Source organism: Protopterus annectens, chromosome 6.part0 (genome assembly GCF_019279795.1).
Source record: "Protopterus annectens isolate FY-2018-M chromosome 6.part0, PAN1.0, whole genome shotgun sequence".
NCBI lineage: Eukaryota > Metazoa > Chordata > Ceratodontiformes > Protopteridae > Protopterus > Protopterus annectens.
Genome location: NC_056737.1, coordinates 704,752,196 through 704,772,936, shown reverse-complemented (window position 1 = coordinate 704,772,936; position 20,741 = coordinate 704,752,196). Strand labels below are relative to the sequence as shown.

General features: G+C 36.3%; 1 protein-coding gene across 1 annotated transcript in view; it reads left to right on the top strand.

The window, feature by feature from the left end:
* Window positions 1-20,741, top strand: part of SYNE2 (spectrin repeat containing nuclear envelope protein 2) — a 3,814,665-nt gene that overhangs the window by 2,053,624 nt on the left and 1,740,300 nt on the right. The window contains exons 62-63 of the mRNA XM_044073561.1: window positions 2,652-2,834; window positions 20,511-20,639. Of these exons, the coding sequence (XP_043929496.1) occupies window positions 2,652-2,834; window positions 20,511-20,639 (312 nt within the window). The remainder of the gene's footprint in view (window positions 1-2,651; window positions 2,835-20,510; window positions 20,640-20,741) is intronic.

Below are 20,741 nucleotides of genomic sequence, written 5' to 3'. Positions count from 1 at the left end.
GTATAGCAGCAGTAAGTTCTTCTTTGTCCATTCATAGAAGAATTTGGTCTGTGAGGGTTTAAGTGGCTATTAATGTACTGCAACCTGACCAGAATCCAAGCTATTTGGACAAGTGAAGGTTGCAACTGATGATATAAGATGTAATTTGGATGTAGATTCATTTTGTTTTGTATGGAGGATGGATATTGGAATTTAACAGTAGAGTTTGGAAGGGCTGGTGTGTGTTGGGAGGGGATGAACTATTGTTACTTTCCATGTAGCTGTCCTTTTGTTTTGTATTAGGCAGGAGTTGTATGTGTGTAGGAGAGGTGCAATAATGTATTCTCTGCAATGAAAGATAAACCAGGGTGTGGAGACCATATGCACCTGGGGACTATGAATTTTAATTGTTTGAGGAGAGGTTGTGTTTCTTTGATTTTAATGTGTTTGAAATAAAATAGAGGAAGTGCTCAGGAGTATAGGTGGAATGCATAACGGTAGAGCATAACATGGGAATGTTTCAAAATTGTTAGAGGAAAACAGATATGGAAAGAAAATGCTTAAAGTGTTATGACTGTATGAAAGAAATGAAACTGGCTATTCTCACACCCTTTTCAACTATGACATAGGCCACAAAGCAAAGTTAAGTACAGCATCTGTGTGAACATTTTAGTGTACACAGTCTACCAGGTAGGTGTAATGCAGAGCACTTGGAGAAAACACATGCAGCCATTTGGGAAATATATGAAACTTTCACATGTACAGTGATATCAGGACTTGAACCCGGAACCTGAAGCTGTGAGGCAGATGCTTTACCACTATGCCACTGTGCTGGTGTGTATAACATGGATAATGTAGAACTCTTGAACGTGTCTCTCCACAGGGATAATACTTTGACAAGTCTGAATAAATATTCTATATCATTTAATGATAGTTCAAACTTGTATTTTGCTGTTGTGGTTTAGTCTGAGGTACTCTGAAGACATTGTGACCTGGAAATATGCAGGCTTTCGAAACTATTTGTGTCTTTATTCTTTTATTCAAAAAGGTTTTTGAACAGAGCTTAGAAAAAAAAAAACACTGCTTCTTTGGAAAGAGGCAAATGATGTGTACATTTTGTTGAGGCTCAAACATTGTAGAGATCAAAATATCATGGAAATCAAAGTCTAAACCAACTGTACTAGTAGTGATTATAGTAACAACTGAAATTGGGATTTTTAGAAAAGGGTAGGAGCAAATTGCATAGAAAAATGGGAATTGTGGGAAAAATACATACAGGGAGGAATGAGGTTAAAAAGATGGCAGGATTTGAATGAGCTACGTAATGTTTCACTGACAGTGATTGGGTAGATTATAAGTGAAGCATAGTGTTTGCAAGTAAAATTATGTCAATATGGTTTGTGATGTATAATGTTGCAACTAAGATTATGTCAATGTGGTTTGTTTTCATTTATATAAATGTATGATTGCCTATATCATAAGTGATAATTTACTAAAGATATTTCTTGCTTTAAAAAATTCAGCTAATAAACTTTATTTTCCTTGTAGGTTGAATTTAGAAAAAAAAATCTTTTACATATGCAGGACCACATGGTTGCACTTTTCCTGAAACATGCTGTGTGATGTACTTAGTTCATCAGTGGACCTGCCAGTCAGTAGCAAAATGGAACAGCTTCAGGACTTTTTATTTTCATCTTGGGAAGACAAAAAAGTGGTTGAGGTCTGGTTAAAGTCACTTGGCATTGCATTAACAATTACAGCACATGTCCTTCTTCTGTTTAGTGGTGCCTGTATAATAAATTCATTCCACTGCATATGTAATCCCCCACTCATGCACATATACTCAAACAAGAAAAGCAAAATCCATATACCAGAACCAGGAACTTAAATCTTCACCAGAAGATAAATAAAACATGATGGATGGACAGGCTTATAACCCATTTCCCAGTCCTTTGGAATAAACTTTCCCCCCTGCAGCAGTGGGACTTGCTATCTTCATTTAAACATAAACTAGATAACTGGATGTGTACCACAAATGTACTCCAGTGCTGATCAATATGGTCCTCCAGGAGAAAGGAGCTGATGCCTAAGGGAGGGTACTAGCAAGGCCGGAATGATCATGAGACTCAATGGCCTTGGAATATTTATGAATTTATAAATCAAAAATAGTATGATTTCTTAACCTGATGCAGTAGAAAGAAAGTAATCATCCTGATACAGCTTTTCTGTTTCTGTTTAGGTTCAGTCTGAACCACATTTTTGATGTTATGTCTTATGCCACAGTTTCAGTTACTGTATATATTTTGTGTGTCGAGGGGAGAAGTAATGGCAAATACTTTTGGGCTAGATTTGGGATATTCAGCAGACTGCTTAGGGAAGCAGTACATGAATTATAAACGGATAATTATATGTGCTGATAAATGTTGGCCCAAAAGTTCCTAATCCATGCTTTCAATGTAGTATGCATTTAATTCAGATGATAAAGTACTATTCTAAAGGGCCATTTTAGTAATGCAAAATTATTTAAATGTCTATCCACAATCACCAAGAAGTAAATAAATTGCTGTGTACAGCTGTATAGTAACTGCGATGTACTAAAGAATATAGGATAATATGTGGTTGTGAATCTTCCTTAAGCAGTGCTTACATATGTGTATTTTATCTTCCTAAAGGTTGTTCTTCAGAATATCAGTCCTATGAAAAAGACTATAAAAGAGATAAAAACGTATTCATCAATGCTGAAGTTGCCCCGTGATCTGTATGATTCATTGATAGTAGTACAGAAGACAGATAAACTTTTTCAAAGACTTGAGGATTTAACAGAAGTAACATCTCAACAAAGTGAAGTATTAAAGGTATGAATATATTTTAGTTTGTTTACCTAGTATGTCTTGAATGATTCATTGAGAAGCTTTGTAGCATGTTCAGAAAAAAATCTCGAGTCTAGTTTCTATTCTATTATCTTTGGATATCTGTTGTGCTGTAGGTGCTACAAGATTTAATTGTTTTTTGATTATGTTTGGGTCTATATTTGGCCATCCAGTGGCATGTTCATTGAATAGCCATTCACTCAACACAAACCTACGAGTGTCCCTTACTTTTAACAAAACGGCACTTCATGGTAAAAAAAACATTGAGCGGCCATAGCTGGCCAACAGAAAGTAAACTGCATGTACGTACTTTTAGGTAAAGTCCGGGTAAGAGAAGTTTCCCTTTCCACTCTATAGTGTGATCTCAGAGTTTGGTATATATAATTGAGAGGGTGGGGGGTGCAGCTGTCGACATTAGGAGGATTCATATCCTCGTAATGTGGGGAACTGCTCCAAAATGGCCAAACATAGACCCAAACATAATCAAACAACAATGAAATCTCGTGTTTCCTACAGCAAAACAGATATGTTACTTTGTGTTGGCCAACTATGACCGTTCATTGTGTGTTTTTTTTTTTTTCTTTTTTTTTTTTGTTATGATGATGTGCCTCCTCAGGTAAAAGACTGTTTGTGGGTTTTTGTCCAGTGAATGGTTGTTCGAAGAATGTGCCATTCGATGGTCAAACATAGACTCTTTATGTTCACATGCTACATGGAAATGCCATGAAGTTATTATTATCCTGTTATATATCTGTTCTTTGGGTAGAGTAATAATACAGTGCTTGACTTGCATCCATGTGCTGTATGTACTTATTTATTTGTTAATCAGGTGAATCCACTAGGCACAAATGCTCTTTTAATGTGTGACCTGGGAGAACCACCTGGTTAAGTGAGCTGGTCAGAGTCACACCACTCCATGTTACAAGTGTAGGAGCCACTATTAAGAGTCCTGCAACAGAAAAAGTAAAGTTCAGCTCTGTAGTGATGCTCACTGTTGCACTTTTCTGTTATTTTTGTTTAGCTGCAACCCCCCTGCCCTCCTAGTGTGGGAGCTGTGCAACCATTACCCTTACTAGTTGTCTATATTAATTCAAAGCAGGGGGGAAAAGTACAGTGTACCACAAACCTGGATTTAGCATATATCCAACCAAGGATCACAATTACTAGACTCAGAATTATAATTGACACCATAGTATGTGGTAGGAAAACAAGATACTGAATGGATGAATGCCAGAACTACTGACTGAAGCTTGTTTGCAGCTCCTAGCCTTAGTCATTTGAATTAATTGACCATCCATACCACATTGAATGTTCAGAAATTTTGCCCCATAGGGAAACTCTTATTCATCTAAGTATTCTAGGCAACCTGCAACTTGCTGACTCATAAGATCCAAAAATAAAAAAATAATAGATATCTTTGGATTAATGCATTAGTTCATGATATTATCAGCTTGGAGAAACTATAACAAAACCAGAAAGGAACATGTGAACACTTTAGTAGGCAGTATGATTTAACAGTCAAAGTCTATAATCAAAATCCAAGAAAGATTTCACACAGTGCTTCTTGCTAAGAATACCAACACCTCAGCATTAACAACTTAGGAGGTAAAACTGAAACCTCTACAGGCTGTCCCAGTGGTGTAGAGGGATAAAGCCTTGACTGCAGCCCAACTGATCCAGGTTCAATTAGTAGCTTTAGCGAAGAATGGGCTTGCCCATCCCAGGTAGGAGGGAAGTGAGTGAGAGTGCTTTCATCAATGACATTTCCTTAGGGAAGGCATCATTCAAAGAGGGTAGTGTCCCTCAAACATATGCAATGAGCATGGGAGGCAGGGCAGGGAGTGGGTAGGGTATATTAAAAAAAAAAAAAAATGGACCAAACAGAGATGACCAAAATGCCAGGACACCCTTAGGATCCATGAGTGGCCCCAGCAATACTGTGGTGGAGGGGCATAAGAATTAAGCTGGTAGACCTAGTGTGGCTGTGGGGTGTAGGGGGCCGGGCCAGTGATATGATGTTTTAAGGGTGACCAAAAAAAAAACCTGAAACCTCTACATATGACCAACTCAGTATGCTTAAATTTCAACTCTGGGACTTCAGACCGATTCCAGGATTACTTTGTATCTATTGCATTACAGCTTGCAAGAAACATAACATGCATACAACCATCAGCAACAGAAACAGAAGATGAACTGGAAAATTAATGTTTTGCCTTAAACAGCCCAGTTCATAAACTGCTAACAAAATTAGATCTCATTCATTGACAAATCTTCCACCTTCTTTCATAAAAAAGGCAGCCCCATCCACAGCAAAGCTAGTTATAACCTTCGTAAATCAAAGTGCCAGAGAAGGGATAGGTTCCTGAATTAGAGAAACATGTCAGATTAATACCATTATTCAAAGTAGGCAATACTCAAATGATAGGTTCCTGTGCTGACTTGCCAAAGTACTTGAAAAAAATGTTTTCTTATAACTTGGAGACAGTCTTACAGAATAAAGCATGCTAATGAAAGTCAAGTCAACTTGGATTCTGAGCATGACATAGTATCATTCAATTCTGCTAAGGTTGGTAAACTGCACTGTAACCAGCTGTAACAGAGCCCTTATTAGTACCATTGCCTTTTTGGACATTTCAAAGGTGTTTGACCTTGAAGATCACAAATTACTTGTAGAAAGGTTGAGGTGAGGGTTGTAATCAAGTCCTGGCTAAAACAGTCAACTAACATATTACAAGCTGACTAAATAATGGACCACAGCAGCAAAACATTAATTTTATTTATTTAATTTATTCTTTGTTGATTGGGTTAGTCCCTCATGGCTAGTATGTTCTTTTAAGGGGAGACTCAAGGTGATATTTATACTACTAGAAGAAATTTATCCATGGTATTGGGAAACTTCCCCTACTCATTAGGAGAGTGCTTGTTCCATTCCTAGCATGGTGGCAGCTGGGAGACTATTACTCAAGCATATCTAAGATGGCAGATAGCACAGAGGCAAATGCTAGTGCAGTGTTTGAAGCTGTACAAGATTCTGGAAACTTTTCTCAGCAGAATTTCTTTCATCAGAAGCAAATGTTCAAAACAGTGATAAATTTATTATTACAGCCCTCCAGTCAGGAGGGTTGCAGGATGATATTTTAGGTAAACTGTTGTTGTAGAGCAAGCCAGAGAGTGGAAAAGATGTTTCATGGATGAAATTGTGGACAAATTTTAGTTGGAGGAATCAGAAGCTATTTTAAAAGAAGATTGCCAGATAAAGAAATCACATGTCTAGACTGTTAAAGAAACTGCATGGAAGGTGATGAGGGATGAACAGAGGAAAGAAAATGTCAACACTCAAAGGAAATTTATGGTGAGAATTCAGAACAAAGAAGAAAACGAAATGGACAATTATGACATGGGATAATTTAATGGTTCCATTTGGAGTGAAGGCTAAGGAGGTAAAATCTTTTATTCTTATTCACAAAGATACATTTTTCAATTTTTTTAGACTGGCTGTGATTTGGAGAGTTATTTGAGGAATATGAGAAGAAAAATAACTGTAATTCATGGAATTCTTATGTGATTAAAGAATTTCACTGAGAAATAAAAAGGAAAATACTTGTTCAATTTTGAGCTGAAGTTGAAAATGAAAATTTAAAGCGACATTTAAATAGACTTTGTGAAGAAGTAATGGACATTAACAAAGTCTATGATAACAGAGGGTTATGGACTGGGGAATGGGACTGTCATATAGTACGGAAAATGGAGAAAGAAAAAATGTTCATATCCCTAGTATGATAAATGTAGAGGGTAACAGAGGTGTTGTAAAATTATAGGGACAACCAAAAACATGTTTTATTTTTCCTGTGGAAAAGATGATAGTTTGATAAGTAAATGTGAGAAGAGGAAATGCTTTGTTTGTAGGGAAACATGTCATGGTGGAAAAGTGTGAATTGAAATGTTATAAATGTAATACAAGTTGGAATTTATGGATGGATTTTAATCTAGAGAAAAGGGATAAAGAAGAAGAAAACAAAAGTGAGGGCAGTGTACAAAGAGAAGAAGGAGTCCCAATAAAAGACAAAGAGGAAGTAGAAGCAAGATCAGGGCAAAAATAAAGCTAAGGATAAAGAGGAAAATGTAACAGATGGTAATATAGAACAAGGTTGTGAAATAAGTGATGAGGAAGGTATAAACTGGAAAATAGTGAAAGGTAAAAAGAATTATATTGGCAAATGAGTAAGAGACTGAAAAAGAAAGTTTAAAGGGATAAGTCTAAAAGAGAAAAAGAAAGGAAGTTGAAAATGCAACTGGGATAAATACTTCAAATTTATACATTTTCTGGTAAGCTACAACATGGATATAATGGCAACTTCAAAGTACTTTCAGTAAATATAAATAGTATCAAAATATAAGTAGATGAATAGGCATCCTAAATTGGTGTAGTAAGTGTGGTATTGACATAATAATATTGGAAGATGTAAGGTTTTTGACCAAGAAGAGAGATTACAAACAAAAAAAAAAAAAACTTTGAGGTGCAGATACAATATGGAACCTTGGAAAATAACTATGTTCATGCATAGCTGTTCTTTGTAGAATTTCAGTGAAAATTTTGAATATAATATGGCAATGATGGTAAGATTAACTACTGTAGATCTCAAGTGGCATAAAGAGGTTTATAGAATTATAGCACTGTATGCCTATGTTACATGTAATGAAAGGGAACATTTATTTCAGAAAAATTTGGATTGTGTAGTAATTAACATGATTGTAATACTAACAGGAGATTTTAATTATGGTTTGGGAGGAAAAAAAGAAGAGAGGAGAGGAAATGATGTTAAGAAAATGATTGAAGTTATAAAATGTGACAGTTTAGAGATTTGGAATAATAGTTTGTGGACGTATAGTCAAGGTATATTTATAAAATGGAAATAGATTATTTTATTATATCACAAGGTTTAAATATACTTAAGGGCAAGACAGGTGTAACAGGCTTTTCAGATCAGTCATATAGATAGAAATATAAGAAAATAAGAAGTATATCAAATTGGAAAAGGAATAAAAAGAATAAATAAGAAATGACTGGATGGAAATTGAAAATACAGTATATGTTTATGGAAAGATCACATTTCCACTAGAATGTATTATAAAATAGTCTGAGTGGTGGCTAGTTTTGAAAGAAAAAATATAAAAAATATTTTTTTAGAATGGCAGTCAAATGTAAAAAAAGTGGAAAAAATAAATCATAAAACAATGTATATGGATGCTTTAAGGGATTTGGAAAAGAACAATAGAGAATATTATGTGACAGAAGGGAGAATTTATAAAAAGAGAAAATTAAAGAAATATTATTCAAGCATTGATATTATTTACAAGGCAAAAAAGAAGAGGTGTCAACTTATTTGAGTAGCATAGTTAAAGATAGTACTAGTATATTGAGAGAAATGAAAGATGCCACATTAAAGGTAAGAAGATCTTAACAAATTATGATCATTGTAATAATTTATGGAAAGAAAATGTTTCAAGATAGAAAGTAAAAAAAGAATGGCATGTTAAAAATTGACAGAATGAGAAAATAAGGAATTGGAAAATAATATTGCCTTATATGAATTAGATAAGGTTATACAAGTTAGTTTACATTAAGTTTCAGGATATTATGAAATAGGATACACAATTTATAAGAATTTTATGGATTGGCAGAAAATATGTCTTAAAAGTTATAAATGAGTGTTTAAGTGAAGGTATTATGTATAAAGATTTATACAGTGGTAAACTTAAATTTGTATGGAAAAAGGAAGATAAAAATAAAACTGAAAATTAAAGACCTAGTACTGAACAATACAGATTATAAGATTTTTTATGAAAATAGTTCAGAATACAATGGAATGTAAAATGAAACGTATTATGGACTATAGCATATATAGTTTAAAGGGGAAAGGATGTCAGGAATTACTATTCATAGTAAGGGAAATTGTGGATGATGATATAAGCAGGACCGATGAGACCAAGATCATGATAGGAGATATAAATACAGCTTTTGATATAGTACATCATTTTTTGTCGGCAGTTGTGGAACAGTAACATTACTGAGAAAATTAAGAGTGTATATTGCTCTACATATAATAAAAATCAAATAAGAATTTTGTTGAGTACATGGTTAAGCAAATAAGTACATATAAAGAATGTCTCATGAATAATATATTGTTTGCAGTATTTATGAATGTATTAGTCAGAGATGTAGATTTGCATGAGAGGTGCACCATGCTACTTATATTGCTAATGAATGGCTAAAAATTCCAGTCATGTTTACTTATGCAGATAATGATATATTGATTGAAAGAAACAAAGTCTGGATGAAAGAAGTTATATGTTATATACATCAATGTTTAAATATAATAGTCATGACTTTAAATAAAGAAAAAGTAAAGGACTGGGTGATATAGTAAAGATAGGAGGATTGCCTTTCTCAATGAAGATAATCTTTTTATTAGGAATAAGATTGGGGAGGGGATAAGATGTAAGCAAGGAACAATGGAATAGGATACTAAATGAAATAAAGGAACACTGTTTTTTTTTTTAAACATATAAGCTATTGTTTAATAAAAAGTTTTATTTGATTAATTCAGTTAGACTGGGAAAGATTATACCCATCAGCAATGATTGCATATTTAACTAGTATATATATATATATATATATATATATATATATATATATATATATATATATATATATATATATATATATTTGCCAATAATCTATAAAAAATACTACAAGTAATTTTTTTCTTGATTGAGTCCAGTGAAGAGTAGAGTCTTGTATACGGACAAAGAAGATGGGAGTTTAGGATTAATAAACCCAATTCTTTATGGTACTTCATTGAATTTGAGTTAAATTTTGTTTTGGATAAATGATAAAAATGAAAAGTTAATAGTACATTTACTAAAGTACAAATACTAGATTATGTTAAAACATTCAAAAGTGGAAAAGTATCTTTAAATGAAGTAATGAGATGTTATCAAGAAAAAAAAAATTTTTTGGAAAATAATTGATGAAATAGAAAATGAGAGGAAAGTGTGGTATAAAAAACCACAATACAGTATTATTATGTTAATCACTGGGCTGAGCTAGCGAATGAAAAAGTTAAAAAGTATGAAAAGCATTGTGTAATATGCAAGTGGAATATCAAGTTTTTTTTTTTTTGGAGAATAGTGATTAATAAATTACCAGTGAAGGTAAATATGCCATATAAAAATCAGTGAACGAGTGTGTAAATATTGTGGTAAAGAAAAAACTACAAAAACATGTTTTCTTACAATGTATAAGGGTGGGAAAATTGTGGAAAGAAAGTTAATTTGAAAATATAAATGAAGTAAATGAAATAAATATGGATATGATTATGTATGACTATTATACCCATAAAAATAAGGGATTTGTTAGTAAAGTAGTTAAAAGATTATTTTATATTATATGGACCACTTAGAATGAAGCTGGATAAATGAAATAATTTTTAATAGTAAATGGAGACTAGTAGTAATTTTAAGAAAAATTAGACTGTGGTTGTGGAAAAATAAGTGGGGTCGAATAAGATAATGAACATAGAAGTTGAACATAATAATGAAAAGCAAGATTTCGATGAGTGCATGACAATAATGGAAAGGAATGGAAATTTGTATACTGTATACATTTGTAAATATGTACGGTTGTAAATATTATTGCACATAGTGTTTTTTTTTTTTTTTTTAAATAAAGAACCCCTACTCTTTTTGATAGGTGCCCTTACATCTTCCACAGCCACATGAGCTATCACCAACTCAGACATATGGGGCCTCAGTTTAACATCTCAGTGTAAGGATGACACAATCAGTAGTGCTGCATCCCCCTGTTAAAAAGCAGTGTCAGCAACTGACCTACCTGGTGTGAGAATAAAATCTACAGCCTTCTTTCTCAAAAGTGAGTGTGCTGCCTATTGCTTCACTGACACTGCTACTTGTTCATTGGCCAACAACCCTTTTCACAAGTAACATATCAAACCTAGGATTTCCCTAAGAACCAATAGTTGATCCACTACTCACAGCTGATATGTACAAGCACACAACAAATGAGATACAGTTCATAGATTCATAGGTGTGTACTAGGCTAATGGCCCTGGAGTCTTTACAAGCGTAGCCCACAGAAGTGCCCTGGCATCATGCCCGTTGACATAATTCCCAGTGCCTCTATCAAGTAGAGCCACTGGAATGATCCCAGGGGTGAACTTTCTATTTCCCCATCCACTCATCAATATTTCTCTTGAAGAGGGCCAGTGAGGTGCTCTGCTTGACATGAATGGGAAGTTTCTGCAGCATACTGCCAACTCAGCACATATTCCCTGTGCTGACACAACTGAAACACTTTTTCAGGACCAACACCAGCTTTTCTAGCTGTTTGACTGACTGCAGCAGAAAAGACGGCACCTGAGTAAGAAAATATATGCTCTTTGGTAACACAAAAAAGCACCTGTCTACTTCTGTCATATAGGTGTCATCAGGGAAAACTAATAGGTACAAGATGGAAATATGTAGAAACAGTAAATAATAGCTGGCTAAATGTTGATAACCATGCTGCAACTATCATTAAACACATAAATAAAAGATTGGGTGGACTGGATATTGGGTTTACCTGATACAGCACTCCTACAGATGGGAAATGTTTAACCAAGTCCTTACTATTGCCTGGAGTTATGTATGGGACAGTAGCCATGGGTATTGAGTAAGAAAGGTTCTGGCAAACCAAATGCCACCTTTGTCTAGATAGAAAGATATGCCACAGGCCTGCCTACATCCAGTCATGACTATGTAGCCCTCCAACAGCACTGTCTTGGCACTGTGTAAATTCTCAAAGTTTTGCTCAGGAGAAGTGCCATAGCATGTGCACTAGTAATATAAAAAAAAATTGGAACATCTTTGGCAAAGGATAAGATCATGTGCAGGGTAAACATAATGCCTTCTTTTTCACTAATTTTCTTTATTGTCCCCATGCCCTGAAGCTCTATGTATGTATGTATCCCCAGAGTTCCTTCTCCCACGCTGCTTGAAATCAACATAATAGGGATCCAGTTATGTCAGGCATGCAACTTTCTAGGAGAATAACAGCTGAGGAACTTCAGCCTACATGTAATGTGTAAGGTGTCATCACAGTTTAAATTTACAAAGCAGTGTGCAGCTAAAGCAACCTCTTCATGTACCGAATGCAGACACAACATTAATGAATTTTGCTACAGTGTTTTAAGTGCAGAATGTAAGAAATGAATCTCTATTTATCATTAGTTTCACTCTAACTGCAATAGCAGCTGGAAGGAATCTACCACTGCTGTAAATTCAGGTTTACCCTCTAACTTTGCTCTTAGCTACATTTTTTTTCAATAAGCTGTCTCCTTTTCTAATAGATATTCCCTGTATGTTTTACCCATTAGCATCATACACTGCATTGTTTTCTCTTCCAGAAAGTTTTTTTTTATTCCTGTTACTGCCATTAGTTTTTTTATATTGTAAGCAACTGTAGTAAATATTTTGACTTGTTTCAGAAATGAATGGTAGGATGGTTACTTAAATGAACACTCCACCGTAGAACTCAAACAGATATTTTAATGCCTCAAAATCACTCCAAGTGCTTTTTTTTACAATTTTAATGTGTTTCCCATGAAATGGCGGAAGATGGGGCCTGCCATGGTAATGTGATATGTTTTATTGCTTTCTTTTCTTCTTCTCAGACTACATTTCAAGTCCTGTTTAATTGAGTCATGCTAGACATAAGAAAATGGTGGTATGTTCTCATGCCAGTAAGATAGAATGGCAGGAGTGTGAAGCACTGTCATGTAAAACACCTTCTGTAACAGAACTGCTTCTATATTTCCTTGAGTGAACCTCATTTATGTGTGTGTCAGAGCTTGTTCTGTGTTATAAATAGCTGTTATTTACCTACTTTCTTTTGCTGGAAGTAGCTAGCAGGTTCTTATAAAGGGATTTTTTTGTAGTTCTAAAAGAATTGATAAATTCTTCTCATACTCTGATCCTGAGGTGTGGAAATTCTCACTGCAGTAAATTATCCTTGACAGCTACTGTTAATGAAATGTCTCCAAAATAAGCCTGTCTTCTAATTCCCAATGGCTTCAGTGACAAGGTTTTTGTTTTTTTTTTTTTTTTTTTGCTCATGAGTGATGTAGAATTAAAAAGTGGTTTACTAGTTCCTTAATTATTTCTGTCTTGTTCACCCTTCCGTTTTTCTATTTTGTATTATTAACTGGGTAGATGAACAGGTTCCATGGGGGGGGTCCTTTTCAGCCACAACTTAGGCTACAAAGGCAAAAACAATAACTAATAAATGTACTTAGCTGTACAAAGTAGAAATCTATGAAATGCATGCAAGCATATTGCACAGCTCACAGTTCTGTAAGATGTTACAGTGCTATGACTAGGAATCAGGAAGTGAATGTTGTATGGCTTTGCAAAAGAAAGGCTGGTATAATTATATTATATATGCATCCCCCTCTGGAAGGATGTCACAAAAAAGCATAAAAAAAATTTTTGTAGACAGTATCACCTTTTTGATAGAGTTGCAATCTGTCTCTTTCTGTAGAGCAGTCCTGATTTGGGCAGTTTTGTCCTGGTGTGTGTGCGTGCGTGCGTGTGTGTGTGTGTGTGTGTGTGTGTGTGTGTGTGTGTGTGTGGAGGGGGGCTTGAAATGGTAAATGTGTTCATACTTTACAAGAAAAATATTTTCTGACATTTCTCTAAATGTCACAGAAATTTTTGACACTACATTAAGTCATCTTATTATATAAAGTAGCATAAATAACCAACTGTTAAAGCTTAAAATTTAAATACTGTGTTTTAGTTTATGTAAATTTGTCATAGTAGGCGACAACTGCCTTTAAACTCCTGAATGATCTAATTGCTTTGTTTTGCTATGAAAGGCATGGCTACATTGGAAGCAGCTGTGAATCAGTGTAAATTATCCTCCTGTCTGCAATAAAGACAGTGGAAAATAGTTTCACAGCTTTCTTTCTTTTTTTTTTATAGCAGCAGGACTAATTTCCTGTCTTAGATTGTACCTGACAGGATAGACTATTGAGTTAAACTATAGGAGAAGGTGGAGTTTTCCCTTTAATAGGAAGACAATTGAGTAAAAATACTGTTACCACTGCTGAAGCTGCCGAGGGAAATACAGAAACTGCGAGCAAAACCTTCGACAGACCACCACGGCTCAGCTGCTAAAACCAATAGCTTTAATAACATATTAAAACACTGAGTGACAAAAATTATTAAAAATAAAGAAAGATCAGGAGTAAACTCAATTCCAATAAGTGCTTTTGGCTGAAATAGCCTTCATCAAATCGTGATTCATTTTCTGCTGCAAAAAACAGTTTTGAAAAACCAAGTAGCCAATCTCAGGTTTAGGATAGGGCCTCCTCCTCTTTAACAACCAATGGTGTGACCTCCAACCATATTAATCCTCAAAGGCAAGATAGCGAATCATGATCTTGGGGCAGGCTTATGTCCTCATCATCAGCCAATGATGTAACCTCCACTCATGGCTGCCCTGTGAGTCAAGCCTCCTGGTATAAATCAGTCATCAGGATGGACTTCAATGGAGATGCGTTGTTCTCATGATAGTGATCCAGTCTACTTCTCTAAAGTCCATCTGATTGCTTATATCCCCTTCTCTTGATGTTAATTAGATGTACTCCAAAACTTTAGAACTAAAACTATATGTGAGGTTATGAACAAATGTACATGGCGAGCACATTGTTAAGGTCAGCATTCCTTATATCTCTCAAAGGACATAAATCCGATCTTTAAAGTGCTAGTCAATTCTGTCTATATAGAAAACTCTGCGTAAGTCGCAGGACACCATATATACAGACCCTAAGGCAAGCCTGTCAATGCAAGACTTCCAGAAGCTCACCAAAAATTTTTTACAGCCCAGCAAAGCTTACAGAAGGGAATGTTAGTCTTTTCCTCCTTGGACTTGTAACCTCCAAATTGGAGAAAGTTGCTTATTTTCCCAAGGGAATTGAGCTCTTCCTAGGGAGAAAAATAGGATGAAGAGCTGGCTTATATTTCTTAATTATTATCAGTCCTCCATTGTATGAGTTAGATGTCCAGGAAACAATATTACTGAGTTCTCACACAAAGTATGCCTCAATTAGGTAGATGCTCAGTTTAATATGAGAGCACTTCAGATGGGAATCTCTTGAAATGCCAGCCTCTAAAAAGTGTTACCTATATCTACTGGGATTGGAGGAGCTAAGATCCACTGCAGCCCCCCCCCCCATCAGTTTTAAAGACAAGAGAGAGCACCCTTTTTACTGTCTTCACTGGAACTGGACTTTTAGCATCACCACCACCTCCCTGCTCCGGAAGCTAGATGAGTCCTACAGGCCAGGAGTATTTGTATAAAAATCCCATTGCAGACCACATCCCATCGCCTGAGTGTTGCAAAAAGTTTGAAGATATTGCATGGTTCCAGCATGCTCCCCAGTGAATGAAAGAGAGAAGTTTGAATAGGTTTGGGGAAAAATGTATACTTTGACTTCTCTGGCTTACAGATCCATTAACTGTTATATGCATTTGGTAAAATACCAAATAGAGATCCACAAGTAGGTGGAGATCTCACTGCAGAAAGAAGATATGAGATTGCCATGGTTCAAATCTCCAGGTTTACTCACATGGCCAAAGAGGCGTGATTAAGTGTACCTGTGATGCAATAGATACAGCTTCCAAGGCAGTGGTGTTGGGGTGGATATCTGCAGACATGCATGACTGAAGACTCAGCCATAACCAGAGGATGTTAAAGGACAGTTGCTTAGTGCTCCCCTTGGAAAAAAGACTCATGTTTGGCACATCAGCACAAGAAATTTTCACCAAATAAGCTGAAAAGGGGAAATTTTTAAAATGCTGAATCAGCACTTTCTTTCAACTTCTCCAGGTACAACTGCAACTATATCTCAAAATAATGTCCGATTTTCATGTGCCAAACAACAAACCAGCAGACCAAAAATAGAAGCACCTTTGAGAAACAAAGATGGCAGGAGAAGAAGAGAGCTAAGCTGATGAGGTGATCCATGTGTAGTGGGACCAAACTCTCAATCAACCATGACTTATCCAATATCCATCCACCCTTCGTGTACTGTGTCCCTAATCATAGCCCTCCCTCTTCCTCTCTCTTCTAGGAGAAGATCTCAGCCTTTTAAGGAATGTCAGGTACAAATTGTTGTAAACAGATGGATTCTGGACATATAAATATCAATGTATATGATAGAATTCTGGACCCTTTCTCCAGTTCTAGAGTTCTTCTGCTGGAACACTTAGGAAAGCAGTAGGCCATAGATGAGGTCCTATTAAGGCAAGAGGATTCTGGGTTTTATCCAAGACTCTTCCTCCTGTCTGAAAAATACGGCATGAGGAGAAAGATTTTTGATCTCTCCATACTTAATGTTTTCTGGCAAATATCCAGGTTCAGAACACTAATCCTGCAGTACCGCCTTCCTTTGCTCATGTCAAAAGCAGTCATGGCCATGATAGACCTCATAGTGTCAAAAGTAGTCATGGCCATGATAGACCTCATAGATGCTCATCTACATGCATCAGTTTTCAAACACAGATGATTCATCCAGTTCAGGGCAGGTGACCACCATTTCCAGTTAACTTCCTTGATGTTGGTCTCTGTACTTCTGACAGTCTTTGTTAAGTGTTAATCTGTAGTGGTAGAAGTAGTGTTCAGAACCACGAGGGTACATGTGTCCATGCTTGGATGCCTGCCTGTTACAAACAAACAGAGGCGGAACTGTGCAGCAATCTAACGTTCACAGTGGCCTGTCTGATGAACCAAGTTTTCTCCAGTAACAAGCTAAAGCCTAGCCTAATGCTGGACATAATCAACACCTTTTTTGGTGGGGAGGGCTGGACATGGATACACACAAGAGCAAATGGACCATTGGCCATGTGAATCTTAACAGAAATACTATCAATGCTTTAAGCATTGAAAGTCCTCAGAAAAATTTGGAAACATGGAGTTCTGCAGCTGGTGACAGACAGCACCATGATTCATAAGTTCATTGCATCATACTAAGCTTGTGGCTAGAGCACTACTGAAAATCTTAATCACTTTGCCAAAATGTAATATAAATAAGCTAATAAGCTAATTACCCAAAGTTAAATGATCATTGGCATACGTGGGCATAAACTTACAATCACCCATCCAGTTGTCTAGACTGGTTTAGATGATAGATAAGTAGTTGCTTTATTTGATATATGAGGAGCTTGCTCAAAGATAGGGGATGCAAGAACTTCATTTTGAAGTTGATAGTTGTTAGAGTGTTAGTATGTTGGTTCTTTGAAGGTGGAAAAGGTCAGAGATCCAAGTCATACATTACTCAAAATGCTAGAAAGAGAACACCCAATGGAATTCTGTAAGAAGCACAATAGAATGAGAGTTTACCCAGTCTGGAGATGTTTTTTTTTTTTTTTTGTTTGTTTTGTTTTCCTTCCTGTAGGCCCTCAGCCAATGGTTTTCTACATGCCCCCAACTGTTATAATCATTCCTGGGGTGTGGAAGCCAGGCATTTGCAGGCTAGTTGAGAGAACTTATGGCCCATTTGTTCCTGCCTGGGAATCCCAGTTGGCCTTCAGTTCTCAGGTGAGAGGGGATAGTACAGAGTGGGAGAGCTTTCTCGTCCTGTGGGGTTGCTTCCCCTTAGGAGCACCCCCCCAACAGCATTTCTGCTCTCCACTGTTACTATCTTCTGAGGGGAAGTGTGCTCCCGCATGCTGTGTTCCTGTCAGCTTAGGAGTGGAAATGCACTTGGATAACATGGGCACAGCAGGCTTAGACTCCACTGGTTGTAACACCTAAAGTTCCCATGAGGTATCACCCATGTGTTGAGACAGAACTGCCCCTCTCTTCCACAATGGGTAAACCAGCAGTGGCTGCTCACTCCCATCCTCGCCTGTGCCATAGTCGGGGCATATGTATTATATATTTTGAGTTGGGAAATTTGTCTGTAACAGCTGTATGGGAATATGGTATCAAATGCTGGCAAGGTCAAGGTAAGCAGTATTAATGAAGACCCTTTCAAAGAAATCATCTGGGATAAGTAGACAAGATTAGCCTGTGATGAATCCAAAACAGTTTGGGTCTAGAATTTAGAGATGCTTATTAACTCAGTAATTATGTGTTCCAGTACTCTATAAGCACTGTTAGTGAGAATAATAGATGTATAATAACTGGGATCAGTCATAGGGCCACCCTTATGTAATGCACCAGTATAGCCATTCTTCATGCTTCTGGGATATAGCCACTATGTAGGCAGGAGAATGATTCATGCTGGATAAGTTTAGGAGAGGTTGACCCAAGGGGTACTAGGGGTTCATAGCATGGGGCCACATACTGTCTGCATGTCAGTATACTCTTTTTGAAACAAGCAAACCAGAAAGATATCAGTTCACTGAACCAGAATCCTATGTAAGTATTGCGACAGTAACTGTCTTGTAAAGGCTTAAGTAGAAAATCGTTTTGTGTGTGTGTGTGTGTGTGTGTGTGTGTGTGTGTGTGTGTGTGTGTGTGTGTGTGTGTGTGTGTGTGAGACACCAGGGCAAGTGGTGCAATGGATAATGCATCTGATTATGGCTAAGAAGTCTGTAGGTCTGACTACTATCTGGCTCTGTTAACACATTTTGAAGGTTAATGGTTGGCATAATGATTAAGGTGTTTACCTCACAGGCAAAGAGGTACAGGGTTTGATTCCCAATAAGGGAAATTGGCTAGGCTTAAAATGGTCTACAAGAGCAGCTAGTCTAGTACTTGCCTATGAATCTATGACTCTGTGTTATGCACCCACACATGCACCGTGACTTGACACTGGTTTTAACTGTACAGAAATATAACAGAAGAACTTGACACTAGAAATATTCCAAAAAGAGAGAAACTCAGACAGTACTATAACTTCAGAAACACAACAAAACTTCATGGAGCATTGAGCATCAGTAAAGCACCACTACAATGGAATGGCAATGCTGGAATTCACAAGTAGCTCCTATAAGACGTATAAGGTTTTGTTATATTTACTTGTGTAATATTGTGTAGTTGTATTTTCTGTAGTCTTAATTTACACATTTATTATGTAAAGCTTTTATAATATATGTTAGAATATAGAAGTAAATGTAGAGGGAACTATTTTTCTACAGAACTGTGGAACAACACATAAATAAACACTGCAAAAAGTAAAAAAAGTCTGTAACTACAAATATAGCACAAAAGTAATGCAACCGATTTAGACACAACTGGCTTTTTTGGGTATGCATCCAGCCATGGGTTATTGATAAAATGTTACATATTTGCTTACATATTGTATTGTATGTGCTCTTAATTTCTGTGTAACTGCAATATGCTTTTTATTTTACTGTTTTTCTTTGTGGAGCCTTTCTCCCAAAGCTCTGCTTATAAAGCTCTGTTAGCTCAGTCTGATTGAACAAAAAGAAACTTACTATTGTGTGTATTACATTTAGAAATTTAGAAAGAAAGAATTTTAATGTTGTGTTTGTTAACTATAGTAAATAATGAAGCTTAAAAAGAATAAAGTGACACAAGTTTTATTTTTGTTGTCACTGGTGACCCATGGCACAGATATTCAGTTTTATTAATATTTTACTAAGACAGTCTGTGCTGTATTATGTTCCTCACTTTACTTGTCGACCTTGATTTCGTAAAACATTACAGCTGGTTAATATTTCAAAAAGAGGATACCTATGGAGGAAGATGAAGCAAAGCAGTACTACTAAAATGTCAGGTCTTTATACTTTATTTTCAGGTATATTTTATTAACTCGTAATCCCTATTAGGGCAGACCGACAGTCTTGCAGTTCTAAATGTTTCAGTGCTGATATTTGCAGATGTGAGATAAGATACCAGTGTTCAAAATGCCAGCCTAGCAAAGCAGACTGCTGTTGCTCATAATGTACTTCATCCAGTTAATGGATGACAGTGGACAGCTTAAGGTATACAGTACATTTTATTGACAGGCTACAGAGTTTTCTGTCATAGCAGAGAAACAGGTGGAAACTGAGTGTATCCACTGCCGGCAGTTTTTAGAAATGAAATATGAAAACAGACCATGAAAATGCCTGACCTACAGGACAAGAAGAGTACTGAGAAAGGTCACAGTCACCGTTGTAACAGTAATTCATACTTCCACTGTATCTGAATTACTTGATAATTAACATATTTCTAATTTCACACAGTGAGAATTGCTGTATGGGGCAACAGAGACTGTTGTGTGGGTTGGGACAATAGGAACCCGGTCATGGAGTGTGGCTAGTGAGAGACTTGTGACCCCAGCAGTGGCTTGAGCAAAAAACCTTTGGAGTGTGTATTAATTAGGTTGTTTTATAGCTAACGAAAGGAACTGGCACTGCCTTTGACCCCACACGTTATTTGAAGAGCTGTCAAGCTACAGTCTCTCACACACACACACACACACACACACACACACACACACACACACACACACACACACACACACACACACACTACTTATCCCTCATGGCGTATTTAGCATGTAGCAAATTTTCAGTGCTGCTAAAAAGTATGAAGTGCATCCCATCCGATTGTTCCCTTACATTACTATCTTGCTTACTTTACAGTCTGCACTACTAGAGGCCGACAGTCTCAATAAAGAAATTGAAAGAATTAAGCAAGAACTAGAATGTGCACTGGACCCAACCTATGTACTGCAGGAGCTGTCAATCGAGTCTGACTTCAGCACGATGCAGGTAAGGTTTGAAAACCTTGACATGCTCTTATATGACATTGATTAGACGTTTCCCTTCTGTATAAAGCATGTTTTTAATTCTTCTTTATGTTTCTTGAGATGA